Raw genomic sequence first — 19754 nt, 5'->3', positions numbered from 1 at the left:
TCATTTTGTAGGACTTTATTGCTCAAAACAAACGAATCTTTTTTCCCTTCGGAAGACAGAGCAGCGTGAGATCCGTCAGAGCCAGGATGAAAGAGCAGAGGATTGCAATGCGGGGCATGACTCACCAGTGAGCCTCAGAAAGCCCACTGGGATGCTTCCGAAAGGCCAGTGCTATGCAGGGGCAGATGCCTCAGGGAGCAGAGGAGCTCTTTTGGTCCGCGTCCTACTCCGGGTACGAGCAGTCGGGCAAAACGGATTGCTCTCAGATCTACTTTGTAGGCTGTTCACACGGCAGTAAATTGCTGGTTTCCTTCGTGTTCCTAACAGGAAAGCAAACATACCACAAAGCGTACCCTTGCTCGCTGACCCCCGGCGGGGGGTCTTACGACGACTTGAAGGGCTGAAAAGGTCATGGAAAATGCACGGTTCTTCCAGGCAATTTCTGATTCTGTGAAGTCGGTCAGTCTTGCAAGCAGCAATACACCTTCACATTAAGGAGCCCAAGCAGCCACGAAGGACATGGGGTACACGTGTGGGTGTCCCTCGGTGGCCGAGGCCTTCGCCTCCCACGAAGGGCAGGAGAGGGGGACGGAGGTGGCGTCCTCCTCCAGACACAGCCCCGGCACCCCGACACTCCTGGCCCGAGCCGAGGACAGCTGACCCCCCAGGACCCTCTTCTGCGCTCCCTGGGGCCCCCTGAGGCACGGCGCCCTCAGAACCATCGGAGGGCCTGCTCCTTCCCTTGTCCCCAACCTCGTCTTCCTTGAGGACCTTCTTACTGCCCCGGACAGAGGTGGCTGTGTATTTTTCTTCATATTCATTCTTAAGGCTAAGGTGGCAAGATAAGGTGCTTGGTGGGGAGCCAAATTCTAGATTCCAGGGCCATTTCAGCACACTCACATAAAGCAAATACGAAAGAAATGGAAAGGGGGCAGAGCAGCAAAAAAAAAAAAAAAAAGGAAAAGGAAAAGAAAAAAAAAAGCATTTGGGCTCAGTAAGAAGTTACATACTGCAAGTTTAGATTTCAAATGTCTAAACCCCTGAAAATACGGGGTGGGTAGGGTGGTCAAAGCCACGAATGAGCCTGCGGCACAGGTCTGTGTTGTCGCTGGGCCGGGGCGGACGGCTTCGTCTAGCGGCCCTCCTAACACGGGCCCGACACGGAAGCTGGCTCCCGGCGGGCAGCTCTGTCCTCACCTAAGACAAAGAACTCTGAGAGCCACCGTCCTTCCTCACCGCGACCCCTCGAAACCAAACATACGAACACACACAGGTCAGAGATCTATAAACCGGTAGGAGAAAAAAATTAGACAAAGGGTAACCATTAAAAAGCCGCAGCCGGGAACACACACACGCGATTGTTCTACCAGAAAGTGCCGTGGGAAGAAGAGTCGTGGGCTGGTAAACGTGTCCGCGCTCAGAACTTGACATGCGGGGGGGAGAGAGCGCCCGGTCCCACCTGAGATTGGAGAGGACTGGTTTCTAGTGTCACACACTGCGTGTGAAAAAGATCGCGGTCCTCCTCCCGCCCCGTCGCTCCTAGACCGCCCCTGTCGCGGCTCCCCCGGCGTGGCCTAGTCCATTTCCATGGACATGAGGCGGCGGCGCTCACGCCTTGTCTCCTGGACCTCCTTCTTACAGCACCAGTGGGAGCTACAGTACCCGATGAGGCAGGACAGGAGCCCGATGACGGTGGACAGGCCCACGCCGATCAGCAGCGGGTACTTGAAGGCGTTCAGCACTGGAGGGAAGGAACAGGGGGATGCCGGTCAGTGGTGCAAGGAGGTGGCCTCGGGAAGCCTGCCCCCTCCCTTCCCCTCCCCTCCCCACCCAAGCGGGTGTCCCCGCGGGGCCCAGCTGGCACTCAAGCTGTCCCCAGCACCTAGCGCAGCGCTCCGGGCAGGAGCCCTCTTATCTGCCCACAAAGTGAGCACATGACACCCCGCCCGGTTCTGTGGGGGAGAGACAAAAAACCGGGAGAAAGATTTCGTTCGTTTGATGTCTCTGAATATCAGCTTGCTTTTTAGGGTTTTGGCAGGAGACTGATTTTTAAAAGTCAGTATAAGGGCACCGCACAGTCAGCAGCAGATGCGTCCTTAAAAAAAAAAAATAACACACAACACTGTTCATACATCAATTCTGTGCATCGAATAACTGAAGTGTACTAGCAGGGCTATTTTAAGTAACACTAGAGTCGATTATCCAGGAAAGTGAATAATTCCCTCCCTTGTTCAGGAAATCTGGCTTTTCATATGGAGCTACTTGAAGCAAGGAATTTCTGCGATGCAAATGGGATAAATGACGAAGTTTCAGGAATGCACAGACACGGTACGGACCGCACACCCCCAAATCCCGAGTCCCTTCTCCCAGAAGCAGCAGCACTCTTTGCGCGGGTGCTAGCACGCCTGCCGGCAGCTGGCATTTAATGTCGCTCACCTTTCGGAAGAGCCCATTGTACGGCAGAGGAGACAGAGAGCCACAGAGGCTAAGGCATCCGTGGACAAGCTGGGGCTCCAGTTCCAGTCTCCCCCACACTGACATCTCCTCAGGGACACCCACTCAAAGCTCTCCCCTAACCCTCGGAGGCGCCAGGACTTTAATTCTCTCCGGGGAATTTCTCCATTAACGTGTACTCTGAAGTTTTTGCAGAGAAGACAGGTTTCTCATTAGCCCAGGAACAGCTGCCCCCGCTCTGGGATGCTCGGGGAACAGAGGGGTGGGAAGGGGGCCCTCCGACCACCTAGTTAGAATGACTCTGGAGGCCGGTGTTGGCCAACAAGGCAGGGAGCCCTCTTCTCATCCCAGGGTTCCGGAGAGAACCCCCTGCATGCTAATGACACCAGTTGGATCCTCCCTTTTCCAAGAAGCAAAACCAAGAGGGCAGGAGGGGCAGGAACCCACTCACCACCTCTCCCGGGGCCCTGAACCCGCTCCCTCGATGCCATTCTCTGGCTCTGCCTGGCAGAATCCATGCCAGCCCCGTGACAGGGAAAGAGGTCTGCACAGAATTCGGAGAAACCATCAAACGTCTCTCCGGTAAGTCCTAACCACCACCTCCCGGTGGCGGCTCGGGCACACGATGCCGCACCGGGGGTAGCAGCAAGGCCTCCTTCTGCGTGCCGGCCCAGGGCAGGTCTACAGAGAGAGAGAGGGCTGGGTGCTGGGTGGCACATTCCTCAAAGGGCGGCCACCTGACCCTGTCGGCCGCCGCACAGCCCAGAGACGTAACCGGACGTCCTCCTTACCATCCATCTTCACAGTCACAAAGATGGGCTTGGAGTAGATCTCTGCCTCCTTCTGCCAGGAGCCTGTTGGGGACCTCACCCACGGGGTCACGGAGCAGTAGTAGTTGCCAAAGTCCTGGTCCTCGGAGCCATGGACTCGCAGCAAGAATTCCAGCACGCCGACACGCTCCAGGCTGAGCTCACTCTTCCGGTCTCTCTCGGCCGTGGTCACAATCCCCTTCCGATCCAGAGAAGACAGGAGGACCGGAGCCTTGTCCAGACCGAAGGAGTGCACCGCGAACCAGGACACGTCAAAGGCCATGTCGTCTGTGGATTACAGACCACGCCAAAACCCCGGGTCAGCGCAACAGGCAGAAACGCCACACGAGGCTAACACGCGCGCAACCTCACCAGGAGCCAGCGCTGGCCTGTATGCCTTGGGTCTCACTGGATCCTTGCGACCCCGCGATGACGGCCCTGTCACACTGCCCGCTCAACGGCGGGACCAAATACTTTATTCGAGGTCACAGAGCCAGGGGCGGGGGAACGTGTGACTTCACACAGGGAGCGTAGCTGCGGACTCTGCTTTTTTTTTTTTTTTTTTTTTTTTTTTTTACATTTATGTAGTTTTGAGAGAGACAGCACCAGCGGGGGAGGGTCAGAAAGAGAGGGAGACAGAATCCAAAGCAGGCTCCAGGCTTCGAGCTGTCAGCACAGAGCCTGACGCGGGGCTCGAACTCACAAATCGTGAGATCGTGACCTGAGCCAAACTCAGACACTTAACTGGCTGAGCCACCCAGGTGCCCCGACTCCGCCCTCTTTTTTTTTTAATTCATTTATTTTGAGAGAGAAAGGCAAAGGGAGAGTGAGCAAGGGAGGGGCAGACAGAGAGGGGGAAGAGAGAATCCAAGCAGGCTGCTGTCAGCGCAGAGCCCAATGCGGTGCGAGAACCCACGATCCGAGAGCAGGAGTCAGAGGCTTGACCAACTGAGCCACCCAGACGCCCCCGGAATCTGCCCTCTCTACCCTGCTGCCACCGCCCAGTCTAACGGGCACCCCAAACTGTCTCCCACGGCAGTGTTCCTTGACATTTCAGGCAGAAGAGCCCAGACCCAGAGGCCGCTAACCGCGGTCAAGGACAAAAGGTACGTAAAGTGACCTGTACACAATTCAGTGTCAACAGTTTAGATTTTATTGTTCTCAGTCCTTTTCTTCCCCGGCCGAAGCACTCAAGTTCCAGACAAGAGGAAAAAAAAACGTCAAACTGAGAAAATTGAACACAACTTAACAGTCCCAGAGAGGAATACTACTGAACCTTAAAGTACCCTGCAAAACGAGGGCTCTAACAGCGTCAAATAAATGAAGATGGGCATCTGACAAAGAAGACTGGTACAAGAGGCAATGCTCACAGGGTGTGAAGTCAGAGCACATGCCATGAGCCCCTGACCTCTTCCTCTGGCCGTTCCCAGTGGAGCAGCAGTGTCAGAACTGGGACACATCCAGCAGGCAAGAAAGGACCACGAGGCCACAAACACAGTTTTCTCTCTCTGTGTTTAAATGTTTATTCACCTCTCAGAGCCAGTGAGAGAGAGAGACAGAGCGTGAGCAGGGGAGGGGCAGAGAGAGAGGGAGACACAGAATCTGAAGCAGGCTCCAGGCTCTGAGCTGTCAGCACAGAGCCCGACGCGGGGCTCGAACCCACAAACCGTGAGATCACGACCTGAGCCGAAGCCAGACCCTCAACCGACTGAGCCACCCGGGCGCCCCCAACACCGTTTTCTCTCAAATTCACTTGACAAGGCTTTCTGCATACATGTGAAATTACCCCACGTCTGTTAAACAAAAAGTAACGTTTATTCACGAGCGAAAATACACTGGTGACCTCCAATAGCGCTACGTCAAGGCAAACGGTATTCAGGTGCTTACGTATTAAAAGAAAAAAAACAGGGGCACCTGGGTGGCGCAGTCGGTTAAGCGTCCGACTTCAGCCAGGTCACGATCTCGCGGTCCGTGAGTTCGAGCCCCGCGTCGGGCTCTGGGCTGATGGCTCAGAGCCTGGAGCCTGTTTCCGATTCTGTGTCTCCCTCTCTCTCTGCCCCTCCCCCGTTCATGCTCTGTCTCTCTCTGTCCCAAAAATAAATAAACGTTGAAAAAAAAAATTAAAAAAAAATAAAAACAAAAAACAAAAAACAAAAGCAAGACTTTGTACAAAATTATCCACATGGTTAAGTCCTTTCCAACTTGCTCTGAAAATGCTAAGCGCCAGAGCAAACCTCAGCTCCCTACCCACAGGATGACAGCTCTCCACACCAACGCTCAAAATACCTGCTTTCCCTCCCCCTCGTCCGCTGTGGCACTTGAGCAGAAAATTGGATTGTTCTCAGTGTGTGGGTCATCTCTTGCCAAGAAGACCAACTCCCCGGGGGAAGGGGGGGCAGAGGAAGTGCTGTCAACATCCTCACGCCCTCACGGTGCCAGGGCAGAGGGGGCCCCCCGGGATCATGGTCACGTGCTCAGTGCAGCTGTCGCCTGCGGACGCGGGGCGGTTACTGAAGGCAAAGTCACAACTGCTGTCCCCGTTATGTGGGCTCCGATTCGTGCCCCAGTCCCGCCGCGCCTCACAGAGCTGAGGCTGGCCTGGAGGGCCAGGCTCCCGGGCTGGGCCAGTACTGGCGAGCCACGTGGCCTGGAGGAGTGACTTAATTCCCCGCGGCTCAGTTTCCTCGGCTATCAAATGAGTATTAACGGCTTCACCGTGGTTAAGTTAGCTATCTCTGCAAGACGCTTAGAACAGCACCTGGCACGCAGGAAGCGCTCACTAGCCCTACCTCCACAGTACGACACACACGGTCCACAAACAGGTGCTAACAGGGAGGGCGTTAGCGCCTGTAGCAGAGGCTCGCGGTGCCCGCCCCGACCAGCTGCTGACGGTGCTGACTGCTAACACTCTCACACCCGTGCCCTCTTGCCGAGGGTCAGCCTCAGCTGACGGAAGCCACCTCCTGGAGGTTAGGAAACACCCTTGCTCCCCAACCGCTCAGCCCGTGAACAGTGGCTGACTGACGGCGGGCATCTAAAAGCCCAGTCCCTCACCTCAAGGAGGCCATACTCTGTGGTACAACCCACGCGCCAGAACTCGCCGTGGGGAGTTAAGACTCGTTCTGAAGTCACGTCTTTGCCTGGCTTCCTTCCCTTGCCCGGCTGGACTCCCTCACTCCCTGGGCGCACAACTTCAATTAATCACTTGCACACCTGTCTCGGGGCTTTGCTTCTAGAGGGCGTGACCTAAGACACTGCCTCTAAAGGGCCACACGACCTGCCCCGTCCCTCCCCTTCTGGGCACAAGAGCGTCTTGGCGCTTGGCCCACGTATGTGATATGTCCTTTCCAAAAGAGAATTCCTTCACGGCCCATCGGATGCGTGAGGAAAAACTGAATTATAGCGTGTGCTTAATTATTCAGAATCTTCCACCCACACCGTCCACGGGTGCAAAGTTCTGGAAAACTGTGATCTGCATGATAACAGCCACCTATAGCTTCGGTAATTACCCTGGGGGCAAAGACTCTTATATTAAGGGCATGATTAATATATGGGGACCCATCAATTTGCTGAGAATGAACATTTACATGATTTATTTTTGCACGTGTCACAAACGAGCTTCAAGGGTAAACATGGTACCAACCGCTGAAAAGGGTGTACCTCCCCCCCTCCTGCCAGCCTCTATTACTTTCACTTCCGTTTCTACTTCTGAATCCCACTCTGTCCCCCCCTCCCCCCCAGTCCACATCTCAGCTTATTCGAGACCGAGGCACCCTACCCCGCACCTTGAGAACAGAGCTAACCAACTGGTGGCTCGGAGGGACTTCTTTTCTTTTTCACCAATTCTTCTTTCTCCCACCTCTAAACCTCAACCATGTTGAGGCTCCCTGCAAGAACCAATTCGGTATCAACCAGCTAGTCCCGGGGTCCGTAACCTGCAGCCCGCGGGCCAGACCCAGCCCACCACCTATTTTTGTCAATAAAGCTTCGGTGGAACACAGCCAAGCACATTTGCTTACATAATGTCCGTGGCTGCTCTCGCTGCGGAGGTGACTGCTGCAGAGGTGACTGCTGCAGGCCTCCCACGAGGCCAAAAATACCTCTCACCGGAACCCTTTATAGAACATAACTGCTGACCCTGCAGTAGTGGCTACCTGAACCGTGGGCCGGAGGGCCTGCGGCCACCCAGGCCTCCGCTGCTCGATGCCAGAGGATCATGCCGTTCACTCTGGTTTCCCTGCAGGCCGTCCTCGCGTTGCTTACAACCTGCCCTGAATACAGAATGAAAACCTGCTTCCCGTGCCCACCCCAGGGCCACGCATCCAGTGGTCTCTGCGCAGAGCTCGATTCCTTTCAAACCCTGCGGGTCTAAGTGTCAGGCGAAGACACCGACTGGTCGCTGAAGGGGGCCAGGCAGAACAGGTGTAAGACTGATGGCCCACGGCTCCCAGGCGTCCTGTTGGCAGTGCTAATATTTTTTGCAAAGAAAAGGTTTACAAAGGTTTCCCAAGAATTTAAACAATAGCAGCGCCTGGTCGCTCGCCCCATTTACTCTGCTCTGTATTTCATCACAGACTTAACACCACCTGATATTACGTTATATGGTGATTTCTGTCTCCTTAATCAGGTGGCAAGCTCCGTGAGAAGAGCCGTGGAGTGTTCTAGTGCCTCCTCTATTCCCAGCACCTGTTGACAGAAGATGCTCAATGCATCTCTGAATGAATAAATGAATGAAAGACCAGGGAAAGGGGCTGGACTCTGCTGGTAGGTTTCAAAGCAGCTTGAATCGGCCCCGCAAGTGGCCCACTGATTGCCTTGAGAGCTCATGTTCCAGTGTCTGGAATCCTCTAACACACAGATGCCTCCATCGACAAGTACTTATTAAACACCTACTGAGTACCAAGTCCTGAGCTAGGCAATTTGGGATCAGCAGAGAGTCTAATCCCTGGCCTCCAGGTCTATGCAACACAGTGGGAAGACATGAGACACATTCAGGGAAAGCAACATGGAGCAGGAGGCAAGACAGAGAGAAATACCTGGATCCAGCGCTCCTCCTTCAACAGCGATGATACAAAACAGCTTGATCAGATCTCCCCGGATAACCGACGGTGTGTCTGAATGCACAGAGGCATTAAATATAGGACCTGGAAAACAGTGATGGCACCTCATTATTCCCGTTCACACTCGTGTTTAAATTCCATTCCTGGCACTCTAATGGCCATCTAAATGTGGCCCGCCTTCCTTGGACCTGGGCTAGGTGGCGGTCTAAGGTGGCTTTGCTTCTCTTCAGAGAGACACGTGCATCACGCACAGTCAAATGAGCATCCTCTTCATTACAGCCACCACAGAACTCTTCCTACAGAATTACTTTTGCTTCTGGCTTTTCCCGTACCTCTTCTCTGATGACAACCGTGGTCCCATTCGAAGGCCACCCCCACCTGCCAGCCTGATACAGCCTGGGTTGCTTCTGCTTCTGTGCGGGTCACCTCCAGGCCAAGGTGGCAGGAGAGCAGAGGGAACAGGACTGGACTGGGGACACTTCTGGCCCCCGACGGGGAGAGCGGCCTCGCTGTGCTGGGGACAGGGGCTCTGCCGTTAGGAGGCTGAGATCCAGTGAGCAGACCAACTTGCCAACAATGACGACACTGTAGGGGGCACTGGCGGGCACCACAGGCTCCAATCTGTCAGGGGAAATCGAGGCAGCATGGGTATTGCTTCAAAACACTACCCACACAGGATCGGTCTTGCACACCTTCCTGAGAACACCTCTCCTTGACTTTCAGTTTGCTTTAAAAAAAGAACTTTCGGGGCGCCTGGGTGGCGCAGTCGGTTAAGCGTCCGACTTCAGCCAGGTCACGATCTCGCACTCCGTGAGTTCGAGCCCCGCGTCAGGCTCTGGGCTGATGGCTCGGAGCCTGGAGCCTGTTTCCGATTCTGTGTCTCCCTCTCTCTCTGCCCCTCCCCCGTTCATGCTCTGTCTCTCTCTGTCCCAAAAATAAATAAACGTTTAAAAAAAAAAAATTTAAAAAAAAAAAAAAAAAAAAAAAGAACTTTCTCCTTCTTCCAGAGGCCAGAAGATGGTGCTACTCAAAGTGTGCTAACTGTATAGGGCACAGGTACTCCAAGCTTTCGAGTTGTGAGCACAAAAATGAGCAACAAAATTGGAAGTATAAAGAGTGAACACAGAAAGAGAATTTAGTGCTAGAATTTCATAATATTTGCCACAGAGTCAGTTAGATGCATCTGACCGTAGATATCATTGCTATTATGCTATTTGATTACTAGACATAAGTAAGTGACTTATTAAATTAAAAAAAAAAAAAAAAGTATCCCAGGGCGCCTGAGTGGCTCATTTGGTTGGGCGGCTGACTCTTGGTTTCGGCTCGGGTCATGATCGCACGGTTTGTGAGATCGAACCCCACGTCGGACTCTGCACTGATAGTGCGGAGCCTGCTTGGGATTCCCTCCCTCCCCCTCTCCCTAAGAATAAAATATGGGGCACCTGGGTAGCTCAGTGGGTTGAGCTTCTGACTTTGGCTCGGGTCATGGTCTCACGGTTTGTGAGTTCGAGCCTCACATTGGGCTCACTGCTGTCAGTACAGGGCCGGCTTCAGATCCTCTGTTCCCCTCTCTCTCTCTGCCCCTCCCTTGCTCATTCTCATTCTCTTTGTCTCTCTCTGTCTCTCTCTCTCTCAAAATAAAAATTAAAAAAATAAAAAAAACTTCAAAAAAAAAAGTATCCCTTTGCACGGCCGCAATCTGGCTCCTATCGTCTTCACTCCTTTCACTCCTCGGTTTTATGTGGCAGCATTACGTAGCTTTCAGCCAACCTGATCCGAAGACCTCAGTATTTACCTTATTCTAATTTCTAAAATCTCAGAACAGGCAAACCTGACGAAGGTTCCAGAATACCTATGGGACTTCTCTTGGGTTTCCTGGGAAGCAAAAAGAGATGGCCCTGGACACAGATTCTGAAACTCATTCAAAGCTAAACATATTGTGATTACTATCTTTTAAATCAGATCATCAAAGAGGAGGAAGTACTTTTTTTTTTTTTAACACCTACAAGAAATGACCGAGAAAGAGTGTGAAGGTCATGCGAACCAACGAGGCAGAGTCGAAAAGGCTATATTTTCACTTCATCGTGAGCGGGAAGATGAACTGCTCGGATTGCTTTCCTCACACCAAGGACCAGAGTGGTCTGTTCTGCTGGGAGAAAGGCAAAGGGTGGGCGGAGGAGACGGCAGCCCAGGGTGGTGGGGCAGCCCTGAGCAGGTTGTGGGGAGAGTTCAGATGAACCACGGGCAGCAGGAGGGCATCAACTCTGGGGGCAGGGCAGGGGGATCATGACGGAACGGCGGTCCCGGGCATGGGGAAAGGGATGAAAGCAGAGAGAAGAGGGAAGCCTGACCTACGTGTGGATGGCCTGCCCTTCAATTAACTGCCCTCCCAGCCACGGTTCCCACAGGTCCTGACCAGCCTGGATTTGATCTACCTGGATGGCTCCCTGGGAGTGCACGTTAGTAGCAGCCAAGGTGACCCGTGAGGACCACACGTTTTCTCTGACTAGAAACAGAGCTCCACCAAGGGGCTTTCTGGAAGTGTCCAGCCCCCTTCTGACACACCACAAAATGATAATAAAGCAGGAAGATCCTCATCATGGATTTGGGTTTCTAAATTTGAACCCGCAAAGGAAGACTTACCAATTTGGACAAATTTCACTTTCGTTTCTTTGTATGTCCAAAGAAAACCCAAAATGCCTTGTAGGTCACAAGTTATGGTTGTCATTTCCCCTAGCGGCTACGGCTGTGGGAACAACGGAGCACTTGTGCTACGGCTCACGATGCAGACAAGGGTCTGGGAAAAGGCCTTCATTGTGATATATAAACGGCGGTGCACTTCCTTCTAATGAAATCAACAACTTGCTGTTAATATGGGTCTTTATGCCAGCCTTGGAAATATTTTTATTATGGTCAATTTCTGTGGTAATGCTGTTTTTGCGAGGGAATTTGGTTAACTTCACAGATGACAGACGTCGGCACAGAGAATGTAAGTGAACAATCAGAGTCACTAGATGTCCCCCGATTCCTAGTCTGCAGAGAGTAAGCACACGGACCACTTAGTTTTTAAATACAAACACCGACGGGACCATGTTCCAACTCCAGCCCCTAAAAAAAGGTTATAAACAGCAGTGTTTTTGTGAAAGCCCAAACTGTAGGCCACCCGCGTGTCCATCAATAGGGTAATGGTTAACCAAATTTTCTAGGAGGTGTAGTCATTAAAGTTGTTATTTACCTAGAATTCGTTTTAACATGAAAAATACGTATCTTATAAGGTTAAGGTGGGAAAGCAGATCATGAAAATGTATATATGGCCTGAAGTCACAGTCATGAAGAAAACACGTAAGAGAAGATTTCTAGGAAGACAGACAACACCAATTAACAAGGTCTGGTAGGTTATGGGTAATTCTTTTCCTTCTCTACTGTATCATATTTAAAATTTTTTCTCTTTTAAGGAGAAGAGCTTTCGTATTATCCTTTTTGAAAGGCCAAAACCTTGAACACCATAACATTTAATCCATATTTCCCCCTGACACTTTGGGTCAGTGAAATTCATGACTCAGCAGGGCCCCTTGGGAAACACTGTCCTCGTACCAAGATGCAAGTACCCCCAAACCAGAGGATAGAAAGGTGGACACCAGGAAGGACCTCTTTGTCATATGGCTCTTATGGCATGCTGCTGATTTTTAGGAAGCAAACACTCTTCAATATCAAGTCAGTGCTTGCTGGGAGTCAATCGGGGTGAGGGCACTGTGCTGGAAGGATCTGATGGCAACTTCTCCTAACTCAACTGTGAACTGGCCATGACAACTGCATGGATTAAATACAATAAAAATCTTAGCCAGTCTAAGACCGAAGCCAGTCTTCAACCTTTTATCATTTTATCTGTTGTGCAGAGATTTAAAGAATTGAGAAATAGATTCAATACCCATTCCTCACCCAGGAATAAAAAGATCTTATGTCTCCCTTCTTTCCCATAACAATTCGAGAGAAACAGCAAATAACAAATGTAAAACAAGATGGAATAAACTCCTATAGAGAGTAAAACAGATACATGAATGAAAGACAAAGACCACATAATCCTCTGAATATCAATAGATACAGAATAAGTATTTGACAACATTCACCATCTCTCATGGTAAAAACAAACAAATAAAAACAAACAAAAAAAACCACTCACCAAACCAGTAATGAAGGGAAACTTCCCCAACTCAATAAAGGGCATCTATGAAAAACCCACAGTTACAATGATTCTTAATGGTAAAAAACTGCAACCTTTCCCCGTAAGATCAGGAACCACACAAGGATATCCTCTCGTGCCACTACCATTCAACATTGTACTAGAGATGCTAGCCAGGGCAATTAGGCAAGAAGAAGAATTAGAAGGCATTCAGTTTGGAAAGGAAAAATTAAAATTGTCTTTATTCACAGATGCCATTTCATTGTATTGAAAACAGTCCAAGGAATCAACCAAAAAAAAAAAAAAAAAAAAAAAACCAATTAAAACTAATAATAAGTCCAACAAGGTTACAGAGTCTGACATCAATATAAAAGGTTGCAGAACCTGACATCGATATACAAAAATCAGTTGTGTTTCTTTCTATACACTTGCAACGAATAAACAGAAAAGGAAATTAAGAGAGCCATCCCAGGGGTGCCTGGGTGGCTCAGTCAGTAGAGCGTCCAACTCTTGATTTTGGCTCAGGTCATGATCTGCTGGTTCGTGGGCTCCTGCTCCATGTCGGACTCTGTGCTGACAGCATGGAACCTGCTTGGGATTCTCTTTCTCCCTTTCTCCCTCTCTCCCTCTCTCCCTCTCTCCTTCCCTCCCTCCCTCTAAATAAATAAATAAATAAATAAATAAATAAATAGCAATTCCATTTACAATAGCATCAAAAAATAAAATACTTAGGATAAATTTAATGAAAGAAGTTCAAGATTTGTATGCTGACAACTATAAAACATCACTGACAGAAATTAAAGAAGGCCCAAATAAATAAAAACATGTACCATGTTCATGGATTGGAAGGCAGTACTGTTATATGGCAATACTCTCCAAACTGATCTACAGATTCAACAGAAGTCCTATGAAAGTCCCAGCTGTCATTTTTGCAGACATTAATGGGTGATCCTAAAATTCATACAGATATGCAAGGGACCTAGAAAAGCCAAAACAATCTTGAAAAAGAACAAAGTTGGGAAGGCTCATATTTCTTGATTTCAAAACTTACCTCACAGCTCAGTAATCAAACAATGTGGTACTGGTATAGGAACAGACATACAAAGCAATGTTATAGAACTGAGAGTCTAAAAAACCCTTACACTTATGGGTAAATGATTCTTGACAAGTGTGCCAAGACAAGTCAAGGGGGAAAGAAGAGGCTATTCAACAGATGGTGCAAGAAAAGCTGGTTCTTCACATGTAACAAGGCAAAACTGAATCCCTTCCCCTGCCATACACAAAAATTAACTAAAATGGATCATAGCCCTAAATGTTAAGAGTTGAAATGTAAAACTGTTAGAAGAAAACAGAACCATAAATCTTCACAACCTTGGATCAGGAAATCGTTACTTGGACAAGACACCAAAAACATAAACAAAAAAAGAAAAAACTAAATTGGACTTCATCAAAATTAAAAGGTTGCATGCTTCAAGGGATACCATCAACAAAATGAAAAGACTACCCAGACGGGGAGAAGGTATTTTTAAACAATGTATCTGTGAAGGGGCTTGTATCCAGACCGTATGAAAAACTCAACTAACCAATGATAAAAAGATAAATAACTCAATTTAAAAATGAGTAAACAATCTGAACAGACATTTCTCCAGAGAAGATACACATATGACCAATAAGTACACGAAAGGATGCCTAACATCAACAGTCATTGGGGAAATGCAAATTAAAGCCACAATAAAATACTACTTCACACACCCACCAGGTTGGCTCTTCTAGAAAAGATGGAGAATACCAGGGTTGGTGAGGATGCGGAACACTTAGAACCATCACACGTTGCCGGTGGGAATATAAAACTGAGCGGCTGCTTTGGAAAACAAACATGGCAGTTCCTCAGAGTTAAAGAGAGCTACCATATGACCCAGCATCACTCCTCGGTGAGAAATGAACCCTCGTGTCCATCCAAAATCTTGTACGCTAAAGTTTATGCCAGCATGATTCACAGTAGCCAAAGAGTGGAAACAACTTAATGTCCATCAACAGACGAATGGATAAACGAAATGTGGGACGGCCACACAATGGAATACTATTCAGCCACGAAAAGGAATGAAGCAATGGCACACGCCCTAACATGGACGCTTGAAAACATAATGTAAAATGAAAGAAGCCAGGCACAAATGTCCACATATGTGATTCAATTTATGTGAAATGTCCAGAGGAGGCAACTCTACAGAGACAGAAAGATTAGTGGCTGCGGGGGGCTGGGGGTGGGGGCGGGGAGTACTAATGAGTTGAGTTTCTTTCTGGAGCGATGAAAAATTCCGGAAGAGATTGTGGACGGTTGCACAACTCTGTGAATATACTAAAAATTACTCAATTGTACAGTTCACATGGGTGACTTTTCCAATGTGTTAACTGTAATTCAATAAAGCTATTATTAAAAAAACAAACAAGCAAATACACAACAAAAGAAACTTGCGCTTTCTCTGCTCTTTCCAAATCTCAGGGTTTAAATCAATATTTCCTCTTCAGTAACCTAAAGGTTAACGGATTAGAAGATGCCAGAAGACAATTTTTTTAAGTTTTTTTAAAATTTATTTTGAGAGAGTGACAGAGAGAGAGAATGAATCCCAAGTAGGCTCCATACTGTCAGCTATCAACACAGCGTCTGATGTCAACACAGGGCTCAAACTCAGGAACCATGAGATCATGACCTGAGCCAAAATCAAGAGTCGGATGCTTAACCAACTGAGCCACCCAGGTGCCCCAAGATAACTTCATTATAGTATTAAAGTTTAATGTTAATACAAAATAATACTAAAAAAAAAAACTTTAACAGAAAAAAATAAACTTTAAGGTCTAGTTTACTTTTAATATAAAAGGTAATCATTTAATTCAACAAATATCTCGTATTCACTATGCTGATTCAATTAACACTTGAATTTTTACAGGTGAGTATAAATGTACACGTTCAGAAATTTCTCCCTGGGATTCATGGGAGATTGACTGAAAACATTCAACATTAAACTCACAAATGATGATCGTTTCACCTTGATATCCTAAACAAAACTGGGGATCAAAAACTTTTAACTGACCTACCTACCAAAATGCACACACATAGGCAGAGATTTCAGAAAAGCTTCATGAATTACACAGATGAAAAAGAAACATTTCTCTATGTATCCATGCCATTAAAAAAAAAAAAAAAAAGTGGGCCTTTCCGCCTTACAGCATAAAAACATTCTACTTAACCAAAGATAAAATCAAGTCGGAAATAGACACAAAAATGCCCTTGTTTTAACTGATCTTCCCATACATGAACACCACCAATAACTATTCCTAACGAACTGGGGACAGGTACATTCATTCATCCATACCACCACAGCTCCGGTAACTCAATTAACTGACGGGAAATCTTTCTCCAGTCCCAAAGCAAGGGGAGGCATAAGGTCAGAAGCTCACCCCCTGCGGGGAAATACTGCTCTGTAAGTTGGACCAAAACTAGTGCCCATCACCTTCAGTCCTGGGGACCCCTAAAGACCCACTAAAGAGTGAAAGCTATGGGGCTGGATGCCACGGGGGTCTTGGCTCTGAACCTTGCACTTCTGGCAAGCCATTTACAACGCCTCTGGGGGTTCGGCTCCCTCTTCTATTTGTACTCCACCATGTTCTCTAAAGGTTCTAAAATAGCTGAGTTTGGGTTCATCTATTTAAAAAAAAAAAAAAGGTAGTTTTTACACACAAAAACTGATACACGAATGTTCACAAGGATTATTCGCAATGGTCCAGGAACTAGAAAACACCCGAATGGCCACAAGCTGATAAACAGACAAAGAAAACGTCGTGTCTCTGCACATGGAGTATTATTCAGCCATAAAAATGGATGAATTACTGATACATGCTACAACATGGATATCCCTGAGGACACTGTTTAACAATTAAGAATACAGGCAAACAAAAAACAGAAAACCCTATGTTAAGGTGGAAAAAAAAAAAAAGACATGAAGACCATATATTATATTCCATTAACGTAAAGTGTCCAGAACGGGTATGTGTATAGAGACAGAAAGAAGGGGAGTGCTTGCTGGGAGGCTAGGGATTGAAGGGTGTTGGTGGAGGGGTACAGGATTTCTGCAGGCGTATGAGGAAAATGTTCTCCAATCGACTGTGGTGATGGCTTCACAGCTGTGACTGTCCTCAAAGCCACTGAATTATGCCCTCTGAATGGGTAAACTGTATGGCACGTGAATCACACCTCAATAAAGAAAGCCATTTAAAAAAAAAAGTAAGCCACTGGATCAAGATCCTAGGGTCTCTCTAGTTCAGTGTGAGGTTCAACAGGGCTCCCTACTCACCAGCAGTCTGGAAGTCGATCTCAATAGGGTTGGACAGACTGGTTGCTGCTTCTCGCCACAGGCTGCCCCGGACAGGAGACCAGGCTGTCACCACGCAGCGGTACAGCCCCGCATCCGACACCTGAGTCTGGTACATTCGATAACGAAACTCATCTTCCTGCACCTTCTCGAGCACAACGCCATCCACCCGCGATGCGTCTGTCCAGTTCTCCAGCTTCACCACGGAATCCTGGTCCAGGGAGATGATGTACTTGGTTTCATTGGGGCTGGAGAGGTCCCCAACAGGCTTCTCAGCGGTGATGAGAACAGAGTAGCGCGGCGACTTAATATTCTTGGAAGACACTTTGCACGTCATCTCAAATGTATTTCCTGCAGCAAAGAAAGGCTTTGGCTGCCTTGCCTTCACCACAAGCACGGAATCTGGAACGAAGCACCAGAAAGAGGTGATTTCCAACAGGCCTGGTTAAAATGGACGTACATCTGAGAGCACAATGACGGGGGAATTGGAATTTAGGCGCAAACTGCCGCACGACAGCACTTAAGAAAATCCGGAAACCCGGAAGGAAAACCACACGGATCTGGAAGCAGGCTACAGGCCACCATGCTAGATGAAGCAGAAGAGACTGGAACGATTTGGTGGGCGTGAGGGAATCTGGGAGACTTGCGGTGCCCTCAAGGACAGGAGGCAGAGCTGACGCTTAGAGGACGGGAGGAGACGTGGTTGAACCCATCACCCAAGGGGGACTCTAGGCCATGCCAGTTGCCTGCCCTCCCCTGAGGTTCTGCTGGGTGAGGGAGAGTCCGCTGGGAGGAGCAGAGCAAGGGAGAAATGGGTTCTTTCTGTTTCATCATATGATGCTCTCGGTCAGAATGGGGTTATTACTCAAGTGACTGGAACACGCACCTGTAGCTCTAGTCCTTCCCACAGAGACACTGTTTTAACATTTTGGGCGAGTGTCCATGGCTACACTAACTTTACGTTTAAGCACGTTACTCCCTGCTTCTCTGTGGAAACAGAAATCCCTAAGCATATACACATTAGGAATCATCTATATTATGACAGCTCAATGTCAGGCACGCGGAAGGTACTTCAGTATTGGTTGAATGGATGAATAAATGAATTAAACATACTCTTTTTATCCTTTAATAAGATTATTAATTCTATAATCTGCCTAGCTAGAAACTGAAATTTTTATATTGGGTTTTTGCACCAAACCTATTAGGCAGAACACGTGTGTTATATAGTGTCTGTCCAGTGTCACTGGTTCCTGAGGTCCCACGGAGCCACCCACATTCTTTCTTGGTTCTCCCATGAGTTTGGTAATCCACTGATTAATTACCCAAGTACTTAGAGCCTCCCATATTCCAGGTACTGGCGATAAACAAAGAATGCCTTATATGCTAGCAGAGGAAGAGGAACAAAATAAATAAATAAAATATACAGTATGGTTAGCGGGGGATCATGTGTGAGAAAATGAAGACGAGCCAGCAAAGGAGGCGGAGAAGGAAGAGCTGTGAGGTAGGAGGGAAGCCTAGGGAGGACACTGTCCCAAAGCCAAGGGAAGACCAGAGAGGACGGCGTACCACGGCCAAGGAAAAACCAAAGTACTTCTGGGAGGAGGGAATGATCACCGGCACTAAATCCTAAGTCAAGTAGGACAGCCAACAACTGGATTGTGCAGTATGTCAATCACTAGCGATCTTAACATGAGGACCGGGGACAAAAGCCTGATCAGGGCAGGTGCCAGAAGGAACAGGAAAAAAGGAACTGGAGACACCCAGTACAGACAAATCAAATGCTTTGGCTATAAAACAAAAGAAAGAGCAGTGAGTGGGGGCCAAGGGGCTTGGGGAATGGAAAGATGGAGGGTGAAGTGAGATCAAAATTACTCTATAGGGGCACCTGGGTGACACAGTTAAGCATTTAACTCTTGATTTCGGCTCAGGTCATGATCTCACAGTTCGTGGGTTCAAGCCCCAGAGTCAGGCTCCACACTAAGCATGGAGCCTGCTTGGGATTCTCTCTCTCTCTCTCTCTCTCTCTCTCTCTCTCTCTCTCTCTCTGCCCCTCCCCTGCACATGCACATGCATGCATGCTCTCTATCTCTCAAAATAAATAAATAAACTTAAAAAAAATTCCTTTAAAGGGACCTCTGGGTGGCTCAGTTGGTTGAGCATCCCACTTCAGCTCAGGTCACGATCTCATGGTTCGTGAGTTCAAGCCCCATGTGGAGCTTTGTGCTGACAGCGTGGAGCCTGCTTCAGAACTTGTCTCCTTCTCTCTCTTCTCCTCCCCCTCCCCCCCCACTGCCACTCTCAAAAATAAATATTAAAAAAGTTACCTCATAAAATACAAAAGTAAAAGACAAGAGGTCTAACAGTACGTTTATAGGTCAACAGGAAAGGTCTGGAAATTGTAGTAATGTTGACAACAGAAGAGGGGGGAGCCACATGTCTGACCGGTAGGAGAAGCTGCCCTTTGCTAGGACCTGGGCTGGGGGCGAGCGTGGGGAAATTCTCCTCTGATGGTTTCTGCTTCTTTAGGGAAAGAGAAAGCAGGGCAAACAGCTGAGGGTGAGGCTGGGAGAGGAGGATTTCAGAGAAGGTGGTATGCAATAATCACTGTGGAGAGGAGGGAAGTGAACAGATTAGGGAAATGCAGAATGATTGCCAGGCAGCGTTGAGAGCTCCGTTGCCATAAAGGATCCGAGATTTAAAGAGAAGCCAGCCCACACGTTTAAATGTTTCTGTCCAATGACAAATGCAGGTAGGGGGGGAGAGCAGGCGGCTTTGAACTGGCCCGTGGTTAGGTCAGAGCACCATGCAAAACCAGAGCAGGGCAAAAGGGAGCTCAGCGTGCAAGGGGGCGGTGACGGCTGGCTGGGAATCTAAGCGAGGTGAC

At 48.6% G+C, this 19754-nt stretch overlaps 1 protein-coding gene across 1 annotated transcript in view; it reads right to left on the bottom strand.

The window, feature by feature from the left end:
* PTGFRN (prostaglandin F2 receptor inhibitor) overlaps nt 1–19754 on the bottom strand; it is an 84761-nt gene continuing 65007 nt past the window's right edge. The window contains exons 6-9 of the mRNA XM_086717929.1: nt 16853–17272; nt 8300–8407; nt 3246–3551; nt 1–1741 (exon numbers count right to left, since the gene is read on the bottom strand). Of these exons, the coding sequence (XP_086574055.1) occupies nt 1575–1741; nt 3246–3551; nt 8300–8407; nt 16853–17272 (1001 nt within the window). The 3' untranslated portion in view covers nt 1–1574. The remainder of the gene's footprint in view (nt 1742–3245; nt 3552–8299; nt 8408–16852; nt 17273–19754) is intronic.

This window comes from Puma concolor, chromosome C1 (genome assembly GCF_028749965.1).
Source record: "Puma concolor isolate L17-30 chromosome C1, mPumCon1.1.hap2, whole genome shotgun sequence".
NCBI classification, from domain to species: domain Eukaryota; kingdom Metazoa; phylum Chordata; class Mammalia; order Carnivora; family Felidae; genus Puma; species Puma concolor.
Note: the sequence above shows the minus strand (reverse complement) of the source record. Positions and strands in the feature narration are given on the sequence as shown.